Source organism: Sorghum bicolor, chromosome 3 (assembly GCF_000003195.3).
Source record: "Sorghum bicolor cultivar BTx623 chromosome 3, Sorghum_bicolor_NCBIv3, whole genome shotgun sequence".
In the NCBI taxonomy this organism is placed as follows: Eukaryota; Viridiplantae; Streptophyta; class Magnoliopsida; order Poales; family Poaceae; genus Sorghum; species Sorghum bicolor.
In genome coordinates this window covers 55,525,419-55,549,121 of record NC_012872.2, presented here as the reverse complement: position 1 = coordinate 55,549,121, position 23,703 = coordinate 55,525,419, and the positions used below count along the sequence as shown (strand labels likewise).

Here is a 23,703-nt window from a genome sequence, read left to right as displayed (position 1 = left end):
AATAAATCAGCCAACAATAGTTTTAGACACGACTTTTCGGACGAGTGAATAAACTATAATCTCTCTTTGTGTACGTCCTGCTCTCTCGGTTCTCTCTCTCACACCACGCACGCGCACACACACAACTATGCATGCATGGCAATGGCAATAGCCGCACTAGGGAGGGTACAACATGCATGGCATTTCTTGTGTACAGGTAAGTGAGGGTACAACACGCTGCTACTAGAGGTGCATGCATCGATGCGTCTATCCGTGTACGTACATACAGGAATAATAATGCAATGCAACTTGAATGGTGACCGTTGTGGCGTTCTCTCTCTATCTCTCTCTCTCTGCAGTGACTTCACAGCTGGATGGATGGATGGATTCCCGGCCCTAGAGCTGTGGAGCATGCACGACTGCACGAGAAAGTTCCAGCGCCACGTCAGCCTGGAGTTATCCGTTCATGGCACATATGCTGTGGTGGTCCTGTACAAACTTAATTCACCACCGCTCCAGCCGGTAACTAATTAAAATTACTTGCCTCACGTAGCACACGGAGTAGCTGCTGTAGGCAACGCCTGCACAGTGCCTTGGAATTTGACGTGTGCACAGTGCACACACCCGGGCCGGGCTCACAAAAAATATACCCCCAAATCTACTGTGCGACGACGACGACGACGACGTACCAGTACTTGCATCCATTGGTAGTAGTAGTACATGGCACACAGCAGTACACGTGACGTAGTATGCCATGTGCCCCTGTGCTGTACATTGTACAAGTCCCGGCCCGCGCTGCCGCCCAGGCATCCACACTTATTTATTTGGATTTATCAGTCGAATCTACTTAGCCATTCAGCAGTATTTTTCTTTCATAATAAATCAGTCAACAGTACGCTCGCGCCTTTCTCCTCGTCGTGTCGTCTCTCTGGTGCGCTTTGGGTGGATGCATATGGGATGTCCCTCAGCTGCGCGCCTGCGCAAGGGGACGCCCGACGCGCATGCTGAGCTGCGGCGGCGGCGGCACTATAGCGAGACTCGCTCCCGGCCGCAGCAGCGTACGTCGTCGTCTCTGCAGGCCCGCCCGCCCGGTGGCCCTCTCTCTCGTGACTTGCATCGCATATTCGCATGCATCCTGCTGTGAGACAAGTGATTGATGAGCTCAGTAGTAGGAGTATTGTGTTTGCACTGCTCCCGATCTGGGCCAAGAGAACAAACATTGATACAGAGAGTCGTAATGATGTTTCAGTATTGCAGAGAGAGCGAGAGAGGAGGAGGTTGCGGATGTGAGGTCCCAGCAGTATAGCATGCCATCCATAGCGAGATGTGTCCCTCATCCAACCTCTCTCTCTACATGCCTGCCACTGCCATCGTGAATGTGATCACATGGCACCCCATTCATCCATTCCTCCGTCGCATTTGTAGCCCTGCGTTCCTGATCCGGAGCCTACAGGTAGCCGTTGCGTGTACGCTCCCACAGTGTTCCTTTCCCAATCAATCGACGGCCACATCATGCATAAACCCACATCCACTTGTCTCCCTGCAAAAGCCTAAGGCTTGCAAGGGACAGATCATAACTCATGAGGAGCGAGATGAGAGAGGATAGGGCCTTGTTTAGTTCACCCCGAAATCCAAAAAGTTTTCAAGATTCCCCGTCACATCGAATATTGTGGCACATGCATGAAGCATTAAATAGAGACGAAAATAAAAACTAATTACACAGTTTGTCTATAAATCGCGAGACGAATCTTTTGATCCTAGTTAGTTTATGATTGGACAATATTTGACAAATAAAAACGAAAGTACTACAGTAGCGAAATCCGAAATTTTTTCAGAACTAAACAAGGCCTAGCTCTAATTAAGAGCATATATGCATGCATGCATGGCCATCCCATGTTGATGAGAGAAGGGTAGACAAAACAGAGACACTACCTGCACGCTTCTGACTTCGTCTGAGGATACGTCGTATACGTACTCCGGTGAGTGAAGTCCAGGTCGCCATTCAATTTTCCCTGAGCCACTGATCTCCTGGCGCTCATCAACTGCAAATATTCCTGCTATGCATGCGCCATCCAGCCAGAAATGCATCCTCCATTCATTTAACCCTGCATGCGAGCTAGTGGTACACACAGGGCTGTAGGACTGTCGCGAATTCAAAATGGTCGATCGATGTTGTCCAGCTCATGCACGGGTCATAACACCACTGCAGTTTACCCCAGCTCTGTACAAGGTCAACAACAGAGATTTGGACACAAGAATCCAACCAAGGATAGGGATACATATGGATTTTATTATCTGCAATACCAAATATATCAGGCCGGATAAAGACAACTGGGACCAAGTTTGTTTAACCAGCTAGACATGGTAAAGGGAAAAGGCAAAACATAAAGATCGACTTTACACAGTTGTGGGATATCATTCATAACAGATGTGCTTGTACCAGCAACGGTTTCTCCAAACAACATAGAAGCGGAATTGCCCATAGGCCTTAATTCAACAGACTACGTACACAACACGGGCCTTGACTGATGAATTACATGATGTTGGGGGGGGAGCATAGAGTACATGAGCAAGGTGCACCTATAAGGCCCATTAAACATTGTTGTACAATGTAAACATTCAAAACTTCACAGCCCAGATAAACATGTCAACTATATTCATCAACTCTACAAGCTACAGCCGAGTTTGGACAGAACTATACACAACAACATTTCTTCTGTCAACAATGTGAAGATGGCCTCAATGCCCAAATCAAAACCCTAAACATGGAAGCATGAGAAAAGGTAACCTCTGCAAGATCCCGATTTCCCAAAAGTAGAATTCCTTCAGACTATAAACCAGGACCATCCAGCTTCAAAATGAACAAAAAAAATATTTCGCCACATGCATGTCCAAAAGAACAGTATGACGCTCACCTTACAAAGGTTTGAAGATGTACACATTGACAATCGGAACAGGAAGAACAGCAGCGAGCCTCTCTTACTAAAGTAAATCCAGGATAGGTTGTTGTCCTGATGACGAGTTGGAATGAGGCGGCCTTGATGCTCGAGAGAGTGCTGACTGTCCCTGATTTCTACCACGCCCTCTTCCAACTGAAGTGGATGGAGGAGGGGCAAGTCTGGGTGGGCCATGTGCGGCATTGTTGGCCGACATGGACAGTGATCCAAAATCAGATTTTGGTTGCATCATGCTCAGGCCTGTACCAGAACTACTTGGATTGGAGAGACCTGTGCTCAATCCTCCAATTGAATTTCCAAAACCTAGAGCTGCACTGCCCTGATTCAAATAGCTGCCAGTTGAGTTCATGCCCATTAGATTAGACGTGTTTGACCAGCACATTTGGTTGCTTTTTGTTTGCCCTATAGAATTCCTGCTGCCACCAAACCCTATGTTACCTGAGCTAAATCCAGAAATATTTTGATTTATGCTAGGTCGATGCTCGGTTGCTGAAATGCTAGTAACATTGCTAGGTTTTGGGGGCCAATCAGCAAAAGGATCAATATCATCAAGTCCATCGCTAGACAGCCTTCCAGAATCATTCTCCTTGCTAATAGACAAGGGCGCATTGAAGTCGGATGACGACGTTCTTCGAGGAGGCCACTCAACGTCAACAGGAACACATGAGCCAGAAGTTTGAGGACCTGAGCTGGGCACAAGAGATTGTAGTGATGGTTGTGGTTGCGCAGGTGGGATTGTAGCTGCTGTAACCTGAGAAACTAATGATGGCTGCTTTGCTCGGGTGCTCAAATCAAAGGGGAGTGCTGTGGGTTGCTTTGTTTGAGTACTGAAGTCAAAAGGGTCTACTGAGGGTTGCTTTGTTTGTGCACTAGAATCAGCTGAGAGAGATGGAACACTAGTTTTCTTAGGACCCCAGTCTTCATCCCATGCAGGGCTGCTCTTTGCAGCTGGTATTTGTCCTGACATAGGTTCAGAATGGATCCCATTTGCCAATGAAGGCGATGCTTTTACCTCTGTGTTCCCATTATCTGTAACTGTCACACCACGCTTCTCTTCAATCTTGCTGTAGAAATAGGTAGTAGTTTAGTTGACATATTGATGGATACGTGGAGAGCAATGCAGGATAATGATACCTTGTAATGTCCTTGACAAATAGCATATACTTGGCAAATTGCTGTACATTCAGTTGATGTGCTGTGAGCAATGGGAAGATGAGAGGAATCACGTATTCCGCAGCAAACTCAACACCGCACTGGATCAATGACAAGAGAGTAAATTGAGTATTACTGAGGTAAATCATGGCATGGGAAAAAAACGCTCATAATTCAGCTATAGTAAAAAGAACATGCCAAGAAGACAAGAACTAACTTGTTTATAGATTGCATTAGCAACACCAAGTGTGCACATAAGAGTTGGCGCAGTATGGTCAACAGCAGTGCAACGCCGAATAGTCTCCAAGGTGCCCAGTATACCTTCTTTGTCCAGGGATGGCACAAGATCTCCTAAACAGCGCAACGCATTCACACGCACCTATATTGCATGAACAGTTAAGAACATTAGAAAGCAACATAAGTTACAGTACAAAGTACAGAATGATGTATTCCTAACAGTGAGGCAGGAGCGCACAAGTACAGCACTACATAAGAAAAAGCAGCAAATATTCACAAAACAATTAGTAGATAGAGAAAATGTGAGAGATAGAGAGAGCAATGCAACAATGGAATTCTAAAATGTCAATCTTGTTCAACAAGAATTAATTACAATTAAGGTCAACTGAAACATCACTATACATTGGTAAAACTAGTAAACTACACATTGCTAATATTACTTGAGAAAAAACAAAATGTAAAGCACAACTACTTCAATAAACACCTATTATGCAGCATTACTAAACTTCTCTTCTGTTTTATAAAAGTTCACGGTATTCTTTAATGTGTGTTCATATGATTACAAATAATAAGTACATTGCCAAATATAATAGACTAAAGTATATACTGTGCATACCGCAGCAACTGTTGTCTTTAGAGCTAATCCATGTACACGAGGAAGCACAGCCTGTTGGACTAGCTGCACAAGAAAAAAATGTATATATTACATGAACACAATACATGCAAGCCTTGCACATACACTGTAACCCATTGGTCAAATGAGTTCAAACAGTCTTAAAAAAAGGGTTATCGTTTTTGTACTGGTTAATCAAATGATTAATCTTCATTCTTTAGTATAGAAAAACAGTAACCTTGGTGTCAAGTTGACGAGACAGTGGTACTGTTCGACGCAGAACTTCTTCCTGTAACCGGGGATCATTGTCATCATAAGCTCGGACCAGCATTGGAAGAACATGTGATATCAAATGTTCCTGTGTGGCCTGCACAAATGAAATATCCTGGTTACAAAGCATCATCATGCAAAAAAACTACTAATTAAACTACATGTTAATAACAATTTTTTGTGGACTAAGGGCACCATTTCATTTAGTCACATAGACACAAAGGAATAATATAATTTATCGATGTTTCACAAGTAACCCTGATTACCTTGTTAATGATGAGATCTGCATGCTTCACAAGCAAAAGTAGAGTTTCACCTGATGCTGAAGTAAACACTGGAACAAGCGCAGGCAGTGTTGCGAGTTCAAAATCCCCTTTATCCTGTAAGAGAGCCAAAAGGACCGTTCAGAATAGTCATGCCAAAAAGGTCAGTAAATAACATATCCTGAAATGCATTTTGCTTCAAAAAACCTACAGACAAGAGACTACAGTATTCAATTCTAGTTGTGGATCTTGCACATAGAATGACATAAACCACATGTAGCTAGGACTTTACTACAGTGATATGCATATTTTACATGGAAAGCACTAGCGTTAAAAATAGATACTGGCATGGAAATGGGATTCCATAATATTCTTTGAATGGATAGAAACTCTATTGATGCATTAAAATGGATACAGATGAGAAACAGCAGAAATAACCTGAGATTCTGCTATCGTTAGAACCATAGGCAAAATCATTGGCTGCATAACCATGTTGCGTAACTCAGCACAAAGAGGAGGAAGAACCTGGTTGCAAAGTGTGAGTTAGCTTTGAAATAACCAATGGATCAAATAAATATAAGGCTGTTCTTTTTGCTGGATAAAACTGTTTGAAAGGCACAAACAGGAAAAAACAGAATCACAATGTCAGAATGGGTCAACCAGAGAATTGATTCATATTGTGACAAGTTTAAGATCTAGAAGTTGAGGTTTAGATATTCTTTTATTTATTTCCAACTCTCCATACAGGGAGTGCCACAGGCTGATAGCAACTTACAGGATCTGCTTAGATGTATCAGTTTAATTTAACATATGCAGGTCTCAGTAGCTTCAATGAAGTGATACATAACAAAATCATGCTCACAGAGAGTAGATACATGAGGGTAGCATTGATCGGAAGAAGACAGAATGGATTGCAGTATTGAACATACTTTATATCGAAGAACTCGGGAATCGAAATCCTTCCACATATCTGATAATGCCTTCAAAAACTCTGTCTTCTGCATATTATCTCTCTCCTGAAAGCAATGGTATCTTAAAAATTAGGACCATTTTTAGGTACCAAATTGTGTTGTTTCATTCTCTAGTTAAGCAGAAAAGACTCTTGCTGCTGTGCTGACAGGTATAACTCAACAATCTAGCCAAAGGTGATTTTCAGACAGCAAAGCAGCACACCAGATTGCAACCTTTGAACCTTTGAACTTATCCAGAAAAATAAACTAAAGGGGAATAACAAATACATACAAGCAAATGGTCAAGGAAACGAAGAGCGCGCAACCTCGTATCATCCCGGAAGAAAGAAGAACCTGCAGAAAAAGGTTGCATTTTAGAAGTCATTTCATGAAGCTATCAGTGGTGGTCATGATCCACCCACCCCACCCCCACCCCGACACACACAGTGGCCAGTGGGAGTGGGCAACAAAATCTCCGTTGATTTCCCTTAAATGAGGGAAAGAAAGGGGTCACACACCTGTAAAGGCCATAGCACTGGGACGCGATACTGCATCCATCGATAGCATCCTTTGCAAATCCGATACCAAATCAGAAGGAATATTAGAAAAGGCTTCACTGGTTAAATATGTCAAGGCATTCATGTACTGCAAGAATAGGGGGAAACATCAGAATAGGGTGCTGTAGAATGTGGATACAGGCCAAACGAGATGGTCTACATGCAAGACCAAAGCAGAGAAAGTGTAAAATATACAGTTCAGACCATTGATGCTAAAATAACAAATCTATATTGGGTAAATGCAATCGATCATATTTTAAAACATACCATTTTAACATTGTTATGGCAGTCCAGAAGTGGTCTACGAGCAACCAGATGGTAAGCTAGACATCCAAAGCTAAACATGTCGCAAGCAGAGCCAACTTTAGAATCTCCACTTCGGACCAATTCTGGTGCAGTATAGTTCAATGATGGTTGAAGAGGCAAAGCTGTATCCTCGACATCATAGTCCTAGAAAGAAACCAAGCAGATAAATTCGCAACAGTTCAGATCATTGGAATGCAGAAACAAGCAGGATTCACAAAACATATCATAAAGTAACCAATCACAGAATATTTCACTACAAGTACTGAGTAATGGGTATAATGAAGCGCTAAATATGCTTAGTTGTCGATTAATTAATAACTTAAACATGGAGCGGTCTAATAATGACTAACATAGGTCTGTGGTGCACATTGCATATGCCGTTACAAATCCCAGCAGTAGCAATTGCTGGCAATCGCCACATGACAGTAGTGCTATATTTTAAAGTTGATGCGAAAAGATCAGCTCATGTCTAGAACAAACTCTATGCCAGAAAAAATATGCATCATGCAGAACTACATGAAAATTTAGAAATCAATTGAACAATATAAGGCCTTGTTCAGTTGAGGAAAAATTTTAGCTTTAGGTACAGTAGCACTTCCGTTTGTATTTGGTAATTATTATCCAATCATGGACTAACTAGGCTCAAAAGATTCATCTCGCAAATTATAGGTAAACTGTGCAATTAGTTATTTCTTTTATCTATATTTAATGCTTCATGCATGCGTCCAAAGATTCGATGTGACGGGGAATCTTGAAATTTTTTGGAAACTGAACAAGGCCTAAGTTTGGTGGAATATTTTCTGCTACAGCAAGCTTCAAAGGGACAATATAGATTAGTCAATGTACCCAAAATTTGGTAAAAGAATCTGCAAATTAAAGCCACCAAAATGACAAACTAAATGTAGATTACTTACTAACCGAATAATGGAATAGCTGTGACGAAGTCAAACCACCTGTGGCTTGATCAACCGAAAGAGCAAAACCAAACCCACCAAGCTTCCAAGATCCATTAGAAGTTATAAAGACTGTCTGTAAAAGAAGTAAGATCAGTAAAGTACACTAGTGTACAACTCTGTTTGTTGGCATAGTGGATAACTCATTAGGTATTCTGCAGATCCATTTGCAGATATTAGATACCATGTGAGTTTTTCAGCAACTAAGTGACACAGAAAATTATAAGGCAGAAGAATGGTGATAATAGTAACCTCAGGCGATATAGCTCGATGGGCAAGATGAGCATTGTTATGAAGAAAATCCAACGTCTCTGCAACTTGTAGCAGTCCATGTTTAATCTCAAGTAGCCCCATTTCCTAAAACACAAGAAAGAAAATAGCAAATTGCTGAATTGAAAAATGTGATCATGCTTTGGCTATCCAAACAATTGTCATGACTAAGGCACCACTCGATACACAGAAATGCAAGGAACATAGAATCTACAGGCACCAATCACCACTTACATGACCAGAGAAGTTCCAACTCCACAGGATACCATATTGTAAACTAAAAGTTTTACAGTAGAAAATCGCAAGAATCTCAGTCAAATCTCATGTTTGAATACAATTCTGATTATCTAAAGTCATACGAAACACCAACGGCAGGGACAGTGTAACAAGTGAGGTCAGATAATTTCGGAGGATTTTTACAAATCAGTGGTGTATAACTTAGGAAGTAAAATAATCATGTAGACTCCCAGGAAAAAATAAGAATTTTGATACATGGGTCCAACAAGGATGCCATTTTTTAAGGAAGGTTTGTTGCAAAATTTTAGAAGTAGAAAAAATATACTAATTTTGCAGGTTTTCTGGATGTGACACTGACAAATGCTGCATTAGAAACGTAAACGATATCTTCTTAGGTGCTGTTTGGTTGACTCATTTTGCAGCATCATCAGTTCACACCGCCAACAGATCACGTAAGTTATTGTTTGTTTCAAGCACTATGTAATCCGATGCCACAGGAATAAATACGGCCGTGCAGAGCGCCGATTACGCCCACGATCAGGCGGTAAGCATTCCCACTCGCGTCAGCGTGGAAAGAAAACTGCCTTTCGATGGCCTCGCGTGAACCAAACAGAATAAGTAAATTAATGATTTCCCGTGCCCCTTGGGAACCCTTCCTTTTACGTTAGGTTGCCATTGTATAAACCAAACAGCACCTTAGATCATGCCTCTGTAATTCTATGACATTTGCTAATCAATAATGGCATGAACAACTAAAACTAGAAACAATCGCCAGTTTTCCACTCCCATACCAACACTAATAGCCTTAACTTGCTAAACAGTCTCGAATGCAGTACCAACAACAAGTAAGAAAACACGACCAAACTTGTATTCTTTAGTCTTGCAGCTCTCCTAGCAGTAAATAGTAATTGCTTAAGGTCGATGCTAGGTAGAACATACACAGACAAGCAGAGTTAAACAAAAACACGAGATGTCAAAGTCGTACCATGCCCTTGAGCTCCTTGGGAACCTTGCCGACGTTGTCAAGGCACCCTAGCGCGTTGGCTACGGAGGCGAAGACAGGCTCAGTGGCCATGGCCATGGCGGCCTTGGTCTCGTCGAGCGCCTGCACGACGTGGAGCACGCCCGGGTGGCGCAAGCGCACAAGCCGCGCCGCGTCGGCGCGGACGAGGTCGAGGAAGGCGTCCTCGGCCGCCTTCGACAGCCCCGCCCGCGCCCGCGCCTCGGCGAGGGCGCGCTTGTCGAGCACCCAGACGGAGACGACGGGGTAGGGCGCCGAGGGGGCGCCGTCCCGCGGCCGCGCCGTGTAGATCCGCCACGCGAGCCCCGGCCCGCCGGACCCGGCCTGGTCCAGCAGCTCGTAGTCCTGCAGCGGGCGCGGGCCCGTCACCTCCTGCACCGTCGTGGACACCGTCTTCTCGATCACCGCCGACGCCTTCGCCAGCGCCTGCGTCAGGGTCTTCATGTTGAGCGCCATCGCCCCCCAACCGCCGCCGCTGCCGCTGCCTCCGGCGAGATCTGGGAGGCCCCGGCCGCGGTGGTGGATTTTCCTCTTGGAGGGGAGTCGCCTGATCGGTCGGTGGAAGCGCGTGTTTGGTTTAATTACTTTACGGGTGTGTTTTTATTTTTTGTTTTTTAAGTCGGTTTTTCTAGTCTAGGGGAGAAGCAGCTCGTGCCATGTGAGACCGCGGGAGGATGATGCTTCGTCGCCAAGGGGACGACGAGAAGGGGATTTTTGCTTCGATCTGGACCGTTGGTTCTACGTGGTTTAGGCCGGGATCGGCTGGGATGCGGCATTTTGGTAGGCGTGGCGTCGTGGTCTTGTCATGAGACAACGAGCAAGTTGTTATTTATCGAAAAACCAAGGGGCAGTCACGACGCGGTTGCTCTGGTCGTTTCTAAGTCCCTTCATTATTATAAGAATGCTAGAAAGTCAATGCATCTTAATTTTGACCAAAATTATAGAAAAAACTATAATTATAACATCAGATAGATATAATATAAAAATATAATTAATGAACAATGTAATGATACTTTGACGCCATAAATATTATTATCTTATTATATAAATTTGGTTAAACTTGAGATCATTTGATTCTTCAATATTTTTGGAATAACTTATAGTTTAGGATGGAGGAAGTACTTTCTACTAGTATAGAATTGAATGACCTGACACGTTTTATATATAATTTGATGAGTAACTTTTACTATAGTTTAAGTATGTAATAATTAGTTTGTCATAAAAATTTCACTATAATTTTTTTGCGAACAAAAATTTCACTATAATTGGACTACGAAAACTAAATTATTCCAATTAATTACATAGAATTATAGATCTAAAACTACCATAAAAATTGTGCACTAAAGGATTACCGTATAACATGTTTATTGTGTAGATTTACTCATGTGAAGTCAAATAAAATTAGATTCTCTATTTTTTGGATTTATATGATTTATTATGATTTTTCAAAGATTCAACCGAAATAAATAAAGAAAGAAAAAGACAGAATTGCTTTACTGTAGCAAAACCACCGTTCAAAACTGCTTGGACGGTTATTTGGCTGGTTTTGAAAAGTTCAAAGGATAAAAAAATATTTAGTTTTATAGTTTAGAGTTAAGGTAGTCCACCCTGCATAGGTTGGGGGATTATATAGACTTTTTCCTGAATAAATTCTAGCCATTCTTAGTTCTAAATCAATATAGACGGTTTTATCTGAATTAATTAATTAACTATATCAAACGCATGTTGAACCCTGCGTGCTCCCCCTGGCTACGTCACCCCAAAATCCCACGTTCAGCCACGTCGTCCCGAATTGTCTCGTGGACAGCAGCTGGCCACGTCGCCAGAAAATCTCCCGTGAAATGGTGGCCATGCGTTCAGTAAAAAAAATCACCGTCCCCCCCCTCCTCTCTCTCTTCCTCGATCTCTCTCTCTCTCTCCAGAGACGCCGGCGCCCTCTGCGGGCGGCGCGCCGCCAGCCCCTCCACCTCCGCCACCCCACGCAGCTCAGCCTCCATGCCGAGCTCCCCCCTTCAATCCTCACCTCGTCTAGCTTCCTCGATTCCTCGTCTCCTCCTAGCCTCCGCTGTCCCTCCCTTTCGCGACCTCTCCATGCCTCCTGGTGGAGCTCGCATCAGGCAGGCCCAGCTCGGCCGCCCCGGCGTGGGCCCCCTGAAGCGGCACGTCGACTTGGCCGGCCGGCACCCGGCGCAGCGGCGGCGGCGGCGGCAACGACGATGACCTAGGGTTTCGCCTCCCCGCATCGGCCCATCACCGGATCAGGTGCCTCCATGTATGGCCACCTAGCTGTGCTCGGCCGCCACCCATCCGCAATGTACAACATGGTGCGTCATCGCCTACTCTCCCTCGCACCTCTTCTCCCTGCATGTGCGTGCTGCAGTAGGAGGCTTGTAGGGTTCTAATTTCTCCAAATTTGCATATATATGGGTTTCAGTTTTATGATTCATGGCTGCGATTTTGTTTCTCCAGTAAGATGTGAACGACTTCACATCCCATATGCTTGATGGAATGCCTATATGAGACGTGGTTAATGCATACTATCATTTTTATAACCTGCATTTCATCTGCAGAGGTAGTTGCAACCAGCAAAGGTGTATAGTTCTTCAAATCTGAACTCTAAATTACTCAAAAAAAATATTTATTTGCAGATCGTCTTCTACCTGTCGATATGCTGGAAGCCATGGGACAACTCTTTTATCTTCTTCCATGTATTGCTTTTCCAAAGGTAAACTTGATTGATTTACATTGTTCACATTCTAAGTCTAATATATTATATGCGGATGATGAGATTATTTTTTCCTAATGGAATTAGTCATGCCAATATACATGGAAGGGATATATTGTAGCTATATGGTACAGTTTTTGTTACTGTTCTGAAATTGGTTGGTTGCTCTATCAGTTCCATATGTTATTTGGGGCTTAAACAAATCCAAGTTCTAGCTTTTCGAATATAGGATGATAATGGAGGATTCTTTAGTGGTGGAATGAAAGTCTTTACGGTTAAATCTGCATGGTTTGCTTTAAAAAATCTATCACCTTTACCATGGATCATATGCCTATAGACATGAACTAGGAATGAAAAAAAAACTGTAAATATAGTGTTACTGCTATAGAGAAGACAGTGTCGTGCCTTCCTCCTTCATACTGATGGGTTTGTTATATAGCTTCAGAACAATAGAAGTGTGCTTTACAAGCAACAGGTCAAGGACATGGCAGTAAAAAAATCAAAAAAGATGCAACAAGGTAATACCTATTGACAACATGAGGCTAAACCAGTAAGAAACCTTTAGAATATATATATTGTCAAACGCTTTTATTGTTTCCGTCCGCTTTTCATTCTCCTGATTCTTTGATTTTTTTAAGTACAATTATTACGCATGCTGCTGTTTTTGGAACTCAGTTGCAATAGCTCCAAGCAATGGTTAGTTAATTACTCTTGTTTTTTTCATCTCTTGTTACCTATTCTATTTTTTTGTAGTTTGGAGGCACCGATGAGAGTCAATATTTATTGCCTATTCAATGGCTAGGTAATTTTTTAATCTTTCTCCTTTACAGTACTTGCATTCTCAAAAGGAACACATAGTTCATTAGCAAGTGTACTCAATTCAGACCTCTGCGCCTGGTTGGATTTATGCACTGCCAGATTTTATGCTATATTGTTTTTTAAAGTAAAGTTATGCTATTAATTTTGATGTCACGTAATCTAATCATGACCCACCATTTTCACAGGGATATCCATCAGGCAGGCATTGATTTCATCTCAATATATGGAATTGAAAAGAGCATGCTTATGTCAATATGCTGGACAGAGCCAAAGAATAGTTGGGTTAAATTGTGTTTTCTGCTATGAGGAGGAAAATATTAATAATATTTTTAGGAAGCCTCCTCTGTGTTTGTATCAAAAAAGGTCACGAGGCTTGCCCATTTCTTATGTGTTAGGATTTTATTTCCAATGCTTCGGTGCTCTGGTTTCTTGAGCACCTTTACCTATATCAAATTGTTTTCGTTCCCGTTCTTTACTCCCTCTTCTTCGCTTCTCTTCTTTGACCTTTGCTTTGTGTTTTGGGCTTACGAGGAATACTCATACCTGCTTAACAGGATCTATTTTTTATATCATATTTGCCTGTTGTTCTACCCCACCATGTGTCTTTGTTACAGTTTCTTTGTTGCAGGTCATGGTCGAGTTATAATTCTCTGCATTGACGGAGAGATCATGCTAATTAAAGAAAAAAAAATCAAAGCAACTACTATCCTAACGAGGGAAGCTACAGCTGTCATCCTCAAAAGTAAGGTGTTTGCCATTTTTGGATGGATAAAAAAGTATCAGTCCATTTAAGTCATGGGAAAAATTCTATGTGTGTTTTCCTTTTCTTCTTAAAGCATCTTGGATTGAGTAATTGTTGTCACTGCATTTATTTAATATATACGGCTCATAGTTTTGCAAATTTGATATATCATAATATGTGCCCCTGTTGAAAGAAGAATGTTGGGATACCATAGAGGTTTTGATGCGAAATTTTCATGTACGCTTTGGGGTAGCATAGAGGTTTTGAAAATTATGCCTCTGCTATAATATGAATCTTGTAAATATAACAATGGACACTCAAAAGTGTGCTTCCTGATCAACAACTTCGCATAGATGATTATGTGATGACGTATGTGGCCCTAATGTTCCCTTTTTTAAGTAATGTGTTCCTCAGTTTAATTTATGGTTCTTCTGCAATAGTCTCAATTCCTAATTACTTCCTGATTGTAGAATAAAATGTTATAATGTGCCTTCTTTTGCTGTTACTGATGGCTGTACCACACTGCTTGCAGCACGCATAGGCATCGTTTCTTTCATATAAATTGAAGTTTCAGAGTAATAAGCAATAGATCATTTGACAATTTGAGCAACAATATAGAAATTTAGTCGCTCTACAAAAGATACTATATTTTCTCTGTGCATATCCCTTGCTCATTTTGGTATAAACATTCCTATGATGACCCTTGTGTGCTAGGTAGGCGGTTCTGCAAAACTTGAATCCACTTTGGACAGTCTGACCCCTCATCTGTTCACCTTAGCTCAGAACCAGTGAACTATCTGAGTGCTTATGTGGATGTTCCATGACCATTATAGAGACGCATGCTTCAAAAGCAACCGATCTATGTCCTTAAAAAATTTGTGCTGAATGAATAAGTACATACCTGTCAAGAACAATTCTTATATATATTTTTCATACATGTCAAGCACTACATTTACCAGTTGCTACTTACCTGGAAACTACTATGTGACTAACAGCTATTCTCATATTCACCGATTTCTTCTTCGTACACTACGCGTAGTACATCTCACCATACACTTTGTTACATCCCCTGATTAAATTCCAAGAGCAGCAGCAACTACTTGCTGAGGACCGCGCTCCAATCAAATGGCATCATCATCAACTTTTGTAGGGCTTATTGCCCAAGGTACATATCCTCTTCCTCCACCCATTGTGTGATCACACCTTAGGCTTTACTTAACTGGTTCCGCTAAATTCCTTAGTCCCTTACTAATATCATTTTACCCTTCTTTTTAATTGTTAGCTATTTCTAGATTGATCTCCTATGAAAAAAATAGAAAATCTTAATAGTTGTAGCTCTAAACATACACATGTGTGATGACATAGAAATCCCTTGTAGATTCATATGTATGATTTCAAGCAAATGTATGTCATACACAAATTACTGTCAACTTGCAGCATTTGATTATCCCTATGACACTGACCTTAACCTCCTATAGGTTCATATTTTTTTATACTTTACAATAGCTTATCTAATTAATGTCTATTTCATCATAACTGGTGCTATTTTATTTTTTTTCCTATTCCTATTTGACGTAGGATTGCACAAGTAAATTCGCGGATATATTAGTGGCTCAAATTATTATATTTTGTCATAACTAGGTGTTATGAGTTTAGGGAACACACACGAACATAGATTTATTTTCACATAACCATTCAACATATAATGTTCTAATAAGAAAAATACTACTTATCTACTTTCGTTCAAGATCAGAGATGTCAAATAAATTTAGTTGTATTGGTACTCCTCTTAATTCTACAGGTTGTCCTTAATTATGTCTTTTTTGTCACAGGCATAGAGAGATGTGCACACCAAATTCATGTGGAGGAACTATTGGATTCTATCTTAGTCTCGTGAACTGTGGAATGTATGCGTATGTAAGATGTCTCACTTTACCAAAAGTTGTTGTATGATGAGCTCCACGACTGTAAATATGTATGCTTACATACCCACCAGATATTGTGCTTTATACCCTGCTGCATCAGTAAATGTAGGTGTTGGTATCATATATGTACTCAACTTTTGGATTCTCCAAGTGGTACACACTATCTGTAGTTCATATACCCTGCACTTTGTATGTTTATGTAACGGTTAGATGCTTTTGAGCCCATAGGTTAACATATATCTTCTACAACCAGACAAAATTGCCTGTATTTATGAATACACACTCTATATAACATGTGTATCTTACCTGTATAAACCTAAAGGTACTTGCTTGTGCTCGCGCGCAAGGGCGCGCGGTTTATACTAGTGCATCTAAAAGTCATAAAAATACCTTAGTCTAAGTATGTCTTAGCCACAGCGTGGCATGTAAGCATCTTCCAAATTTTCTTTCATTTGGCATATGATAATACATACATGATTTTACTCTTGATATATATGATCTTCTCAATCAAGATATGCATCAGCTTGAAATATATAGATCTACCCTTTATTCTAACTGTTATTTCGTGATTGAACAATATCTTGTATATGTTAGTATCTTGTATGGCCTCATAGAAACCAATAGACCATTTATACCGTGGATATACTTTACGTCTTTACCGCATTTATTATATTAGTACTACATGAGAAAACCATTTTTGGAGCCCTTTAGATTGCAGGTGAAACTAAAGTTGAGCATGCAGCCCGCGGGCCAAAGGCATGGCCCAAGGCACGGTGATTTGGCTCCGCCCGAGCACGGCATGGCCAGATCCTACCCATGCCCATGCCGCCCCGAAGCACATAGTGTGTCGTGCTTCGACCGACTCCTCGGTCCGCTAGGCGGCACGGCCCGGCCTGCTTTTAACAGCAGGCACGGTGTCGGCCCGGTATTAGGGAACTTATGAAACTTGAAGTATCAAGTTCTATGACTTGTGAAACTTGTGACTTTTGGCAAGTGAAATATGATCTGTGGTATATTGTATTATGTGAATTGTGAAGTATCAATGTCTTTGAATGTGATTTACTTATGTTTTGTTGATTTTTGTATTAAATTTGGTGTTTTTTATAACGGACCATGAGCCGGCCCGAAGCACTATCAGGCCTCGTGCTTTTTGGGCTGGCCCGACTCGAAAATCGTCCCACATGCCGTACCTGGACCGTCAGGCAGGCACGGTGGCCTGTGGAGGCATGGCATGGCTCGGTGGCACGCAGGCCATACGAGCTCGTGCTCTATCGGGCCGTGCCTAGCACGGGCCCATGCTGGGTCGGACCGGGCCAACCCGTTGCTCATCTTTCGTGAAACAAAGGAATTTTGGAGGATAGGAATGTCGTAGGAAATTTTCCTTTCCTGCCCTTCGGTGCTTGGCAAAAACAAAGAAAGTGTTCCAAAGGAATAGAATCCTATAACTTCATTCCAGAGAAAAAAGAAAACATGAGCTCGGACTTCATGGAAAATTCCTAGGGACAGTTGATTCCTTTGTTTGACGTAAGGTTATGCCAAAAACCACCCATTGTTTTCAATTTTCATAGGAATAAAGGTGTATGTCATCTCAATTTCTGTGTTTGTCCCTTTTCCTATTCTTTTTCTATCCTACCATCTCAAGGAGGCCTTATGGAGTTGAAAGGGCTCTACGTCCAAATTTTATTGAATACCTTATTTTTTCCTAAGAATATTTCCTGTTATTATGCTATTTAAAGAGGAAAAAACAATTGTTGCGCCTCAGTCAACGCCTATGCCCTCCATCTAGCCTCTACTTGTTAGGTGTGTTCATAACGTCAGTTTCAACGGAAAGTTTCACCTTTCAATTTTCAAGATGTGAAACTTAACATAAAACTGGTCTCTCTCAATGCATAATTTTATAGATACAATTTTATGAGGTTAGTTTTAGCCTTTTGCAATTTCATATGATTATTTTTAGTCTTTATGGATCTCACATGTATCTCTTACGAGCACAAGATGAAACGAACTAAAGGTTCTCAGTGGAAGTTTCATGTAATTTCCAACATATATTTTGGAAACTACGCTCACTCATTTCGTCCTCATGAAATGTTTTCCTTGTCTCTCCTCCTCAATATATGCAAAAGCTCTATTTCTAATAATGTGATACTCTATTTAATGTACATAAACCGTCCATAAAATTTGCATTGACACTAGCCTAGTCCACCAATGCCTATGCCCTCCGTCTATCCTCTACGTGTGAACAAGTGCAGAAGTGCTATAATACGCTTAGCTGTCGGTGAAGGTGAACAAGCCTCCACACCGTTCATCTTGCCAGAATACAGAAGGCACGCCATTTAGTCATGACCATCGATTTTTTTTAATGAAATCTAACAAACATGCAAATTTTGCATGTATCGACGAGGCAAACATGCAAATTTTGCTTGTGTAGAGCCTGTTATACTCAACGCCACACAGCCAAACATGCAGATTTCTCCCTGACCCTGATCTTTTTCTCAAATCGACAATCATCTAGGTTTCTATTGTGCTGTTTTCCTTGCAATGATTTTGCATTTTTAATCCAACTTTTACTGTACAGATGAATGAATAAATCATTTACAAGGATGTGCGCATGAGCGGGCGCAAAATCACTAGTGTCATCTAAAGGAGTATAGGTTCAAGAATTGTTCAAAAGTCACTCTAAATTAACCGTGTTGTAATCTTATTCTGCATGACGACCAGTGCATGATCGAACAACTTAATGCCAAAGAAAAACTCACGGGGGCCATCTCAAATAGTGTGTTTAGGTCATCCTTGTAAGTTCTTGTAAGTTTTATGACTCACTTTCTAACATACCAATATTTTAGAAACAAAAAAATTTATCCCTATAAAATTCTCTCTGCTTCCATAAAATTCTTACCACCTCTCTCTTCATCATTAACATAGTGCCACATGCACTGGCAGTGGAGGCGAAGCTGGGCGCTTGCCCCCCTTTTTCCATGCGCTGGCCTCTGCAGGTCCTATCTCTAACATGCAGAAGTAACAAGCTAGCGATATCATAGTTCAAGCACTACGTGAGAGTTGTAGTTGGCCCTCCCTTTGATTAGATTCACACTCCGCTACTGGCCGCATCAATATATTTAATGTTTATAAAACTCTAATAAAATTCTAGTGAGACTGGCCTTATACTGCCATAGATCTTTGTTGAATCTATGTATAATATAAACCAACAACAAACTCGAGATCAATAGTAACGGTGGCACTTTGGCCTTGTTTAGATGCACCCAAAAATCAAAAAGTTCACAAGATTCCCCATCACATCGAATCTTGCAGCACATGCATGAAGCATTAAATATAGATAAAAATAATTAATTGTACAGCTGTAAATCACGAGACAAATCTTTTAAGCCTAGTTAGTCTATGATTAGACAATGTCAAATACAAACGAAAGTGCTACAATATTCACTGTTATGATCTGAAGAGCACATGTTTATCTGGTTCTACGCCCCCATGAAAGATGGTCGTTGCAGCACATAGGGTTGGACGAGGCTACGACAACACACATACTCCTCTCGCTGAGTTTCAATTTTTAGAGTTATTTTAAGTCAAAAAATTTAAATTTGGACCAAATTTCTTAATTAATATTAAATTTATAATATCAAATTAGTACCATTAGATTTATCATGGAATATATTTTTACAAGATACTTATTTTATGTCATAGATATTGATACTCTTTTTTTTATAAAGTTAGTTAAACTTAAAAAATTGACTAGTACGGATTCTAAGAATTGAAGCTTCCAAGAACAAATGGAGTATATTACATGGTCAAGAAACAAAAGCATGCATTCGTCAGCTATTAGTTCTAAACAAAACATACAATTACAAATGATGGCATTATAGAGCTGCAGCTGTTGAGAGAATGCAACGTGTCCTAGCCATCGTCAAATTACCCGCCGAGGCGACAAAGCGAGCACGATGAGCACAACTACCACACCTGAACGCTCCATGATCCTCTGTATAAGAATTTCTTTACGAGCTAGCAGAAAATATTTCGATCTCGATTGATGATGTCATAGTTCGTCTTTGGATGCCTACGACTATTTATACCTGGAGACTGCATGCCTTTGATTCTGCAATATCCAAATTATATATGTAAATTAATATTGTTATTTACGTACTATATATATTATGGATGTTAAATCGGTTCCTATATTATTTCTCGATCTATTCCCTTCCAAATTGTTCCAAAAATGAATGCCTCCCAAACCAACATACTGGAGGGACGTATGCAGAGGAGGCCGGTTTTCAAAGTTCACCTGTTACAAATCACATTATATATTTGTAACAAAAAAAAGTAGTAAAGTTACTTTTGCGCTGCTTTACTTTTTCATCAAAATAAAATAACATCATGTAATTGTATTTGTGTATACATGTGCAAGACACTACAGAGCTTTGTTACTTATTTTCATGGTTAGACAGCACGGTTATTGCCCAATTCCGAACACGGCGCGGTGCTGCACAATCTCTAATCACCACCTCTTTCATTGCGTCCACCAAAAACGCGTGCAGTGTAGTGCGCTGCCTGCTGCTGGTGTGTTTTTCTAACACCAATCATGCTTAAACCACCCTTTGGAGTTTAGAGCCACCTTTATCAACCGATCGATCTTTTTCCATATCGTTGCGCATCGTCCAAATAAACCCAATGCAAGTTTAAGCATGGGCGGCAGCCGCCTGATCGATGGGTCTTTGCTTGCTCCCATCAGCTGAAAGTGCAACCGCAGGCGATTAAAACGTCAGTTAATCCATGCCTGATCGAGAGCCCCAAGAAGAAACCGCGAGTTTCTTTTCTTGGACGAAATGAAACCCGGTAGAGCCGTTTCGGGGAAACGGAAACCCGGTACGGTGCACGATAGCACAGTCACCACCTGCTCACATTATACTCTCCTCTCTGCATCTGCATTTGAAGGCCGGCCGGCCACGAGAGATTGCCTGCAAGTCTGAGCATGCGCGGCAGCAGCAGGCAGCAGCAGCACACAAGATGTCGATGCCGTGTAGCTTAACCTGCCTGAGACTGAGAGCCACACAACTAACGCACACACCCGCCGCGCATTTTAAACACGCATGCATGGGCTGGCACGGCCCGGCGACCCGACCCTCTTCTGCCTTTGCAGTTGCAGGTGAAAATGTGGAGGGACACACACACACACACAGTGGCTCGCTGGAACAGACAGTCGGCAAACCAGCATGCGTTTTTAACAAGGTGCAGTAGTTGCTTGCGGCGCCGTGCACTGCATCCTTCTCCTTCTCGATTGGTCTTGCACGCTGATCTCCAAAAGCTCACGCTTCTGAGAAACTAACTAAATCCTCTTCGGGGCAAACGCTTCAGAGCCAGTTGGCTTCAGACGCAGTTGTTAGCATGCAGCACCAATTTTTTTTTTTTTGACTAGAAACACATATATTATATTATCACAGCAGCCAAATTACATAGAGATCCTAAAAGGAGACCATTTTATGATAGCCATGGATTTGGAGAGGAAAAAGGCAGCGTTTTCCATGGCGCCGGTGGTGATGAAGCCGCTGGCGGAGGGTCGCAGGGGCGTCAAAGACGCATACACCCGGGTGGATTGACCGCGCAGAGCGTCGATTGAAGGCGGTTTGGTCAAACCGTCGAATCACGAGCACACCGGCGACCGAAAGATTCATTTGAAAAAATCGTCGGAGGTTGAAGAACAGGCTTCAATCGGGATCTCAGGGGAGGCAGCAATGTCGTACGAATACGAGGAGGGGGGCTACCTTGTTGACGAAGAGCACATCAAGATCGGAGGCTGCTGTGGAGAGGAAGAAGTGTGCGGCTGGGTGGAGTCGGAGAGCACAAACGGCACAATCATGGCGGGGAGGAGCAGAGCAGCAACACCACGGATCAGATCCACCCAAAAAGGGACTCGATCCGTCAGCATAGCCCTTAAAATAGCCTCAATCTCGGATGAATCGGGGACGGTGGCATGGAAGCTCGAGCAGCCACGGAGAACGAGTGGAGATGGAGTTGCATGTGGGAATTGATTTATTTTATTTCGACTGACCTGAGAAGCGGCGGCGTCAGTGAAGTGGACCATGACGGCCATGGCAAGCACGACGACGACGACAGCTCTAGAAAAAGACTTCCACATCGAGAACTCAACTCTCAGCTGCTGCGTATGGAAACTAGGTACTACTATATAACTAGAGGGGGGCCCGCACCCAACCCGCTCTGGCGAGGTCACCGGAGGCAGGAGGGAGGGGGCCAGATGGGCTCCTCCCGGTGCTTCGCGAAAGGGACGGCAGGACGCCACTCTTCTCCAAGAAGGAGCTCCTCTTCCGAGCAGTGTGTTTGTTGAGTACTTGCTGATCCTGAGATACGTATACCACGGTTGATCGATGCACCCGCAATGAAATACACTAGTTCATCTGCTGTCACTAGCGGAGCCAAGGGGCCATTGCCCCCCACCCCCTACCCTAATATCACAACAAACTTTTTCTATGTAATATATAATTTAATAATCTATATTTGAAAGATATAATAAAAAATATTGTTATATATTTTTATGACTTCTGGATAACAAAATCACACAAATTTACATTTTATCTTTGGACGGACCTTTTATTATGAATAGTTCGTGGCTCTGTTGTCTATGGACACGGTCCTTGCATAGTCAAATCGTCAAATAATAGATAAATTCACAAAATAAGAGCTTATCTTCGTGCAAAAAATATAAGCAAATAAGTTACACTTAGGATCTGTTTAGATACACTAAAAAACTCAAAAATTTATAATATTTTTCATCACATCGAATATCAGATCACATGCATAGAACATTAAATATAAATAAAAAATAACTAATTACACAGTTTATTTGTAAATCGTGAGATAAATTTTTTAAATCTAGTTAGTCTATGATTGAATAATGTTTGTCAAATACAAACCACAGCGTCAAAATAAAAAAAAAATCTAAACACGCCCTCAGTTATCTTGAAACTTTCGATCGATCCCTCAATACAATCCACAACTGCTGTGCCTACGATCTCCGATCTCTCACTGGAGCAAAAGAGATTCTTTGTGCTGTACGTTGGCCAGGATCCGCGGCCTGCACTGCACCTGCACGGCAGCAGGGTGTGGTTGGTGCTTGACCAGGTGTATGTTTTGGGAAACAAGGCAGGCCATCTAAAGCCATGCCAATTTCTGCAGATCGGGACCATGTACGTACGTGCTTTGTGCTGCCGCCGCGCGCGGTCTTCATCGATCATCACGCAGTGGCAGTGCAGGGTGAAGTGGCCAAGGGGCTTGTTTAGTTCACCATGAAAACCAAAAAGTTTTTAAAATTTTCCGTCACATCGAATCTTGTGGCACATGCATGAAATATTAAATATAAACGAAAATAAAAACTAATTACACAGTTTAGCTGTAAATCACGAGACGAATCTTTTGATCCTAGTTAGTCTATGATTAGATAATATCTGTCACAAACAAACGAAAGTGCTACAGTACCGAAAAATTTTCACTTTTCGAAACTAAACAAGCCCAGAAGCCACTCGACTCGATCGCGAGCGACTGCTCTGGTCTCTATTCTCCTGAAGAAAAAAAACACAGCTGGTCAGCTACTTTTTTTTTATGTCACATGCATGCACGCATGAACTGATGAGCAAAACACAGTGCAGACTGTTGTGTAGTGAGTGCCCTGTGGCCTCTGGAGGCTCAGCCGATCTGATCTCACA

General features: G+C 41.8%; 1 protein-coding gene and 1 long non-coding RNA gene across 15 annotated transcripts; one reads left to right on the top strand and one right to left on the bottom strand.

Moving 5' to 3' along the window:
• On the bottom strand, window positions 1,806-10,383 carry LOC8054382 (SCY1-like protein 2). 2 transcript variants are annotated; one of them, XR_002451226.1, is made up of 15 exons: window positions 9,730-10,383; window positions 8,490-8,594; window positions 8,203-8,313; window positions 7,246-7,428; window positions 6,940-7,066; window positions 6,714-6,775; window positions 6,401-6,487; window positions 5,910-5,996; window positions 5,475-5,588; window positions 5,177-5,305; window positions 4,942-5,004; window positions 4,306-4,467; window positions 4,071-4,189; window positions 2,895-4,000; window positions 1,806-2,200 (listed from the first exon to the last, which is right to left on the bottom strand). XR_002451226.1 is itself a non-coding variant. In XM_002455907.2 (14 exons), the coding sequence occupies exons 1-14, from the start codon at window positions 10,219-10,221 to the stop codon at window positions 2,962-2,964; spliced, it is 2,880 nt and encodes a 959-aa protein (XP_002455952.1). In that variant the 5' UTR covers window positions 10,222-10,383; the 3' UTR covers window positions 2,360-2,961. The 2 variants fall into 2 exon arrangements, 1 of the variants encoding a protein (XP_002455952.1); XM_002455907.2 differs by lacking the exon at window positions 1,806-2,200 and having other exon boundaries at window positions 2,360-4,000.
• On the top strand, window positions 11,638-17,038 carry LOC110433633. 13 transcript variants are annotated; one of them, XR_002451087.1, is made up of 6 exons: window positions 11,638-12,089; window positions 12,414-12,490; window positions 12,936-13,008; window positions 13,244-13,292; window positions 13,495-15,216; window positions 15,884-17,038. It is a non-coding gene; the product is annotated as an uncharacterized LOC110433633 (long non-coding RNA). The 13 variants fall into 13 exon arrangements; XR_002451086.1 differs by having other exon boundaries at window positions 12,930-13,008; XR_002451085.1 differs by lacking the exon at window positions 12,936-13,008.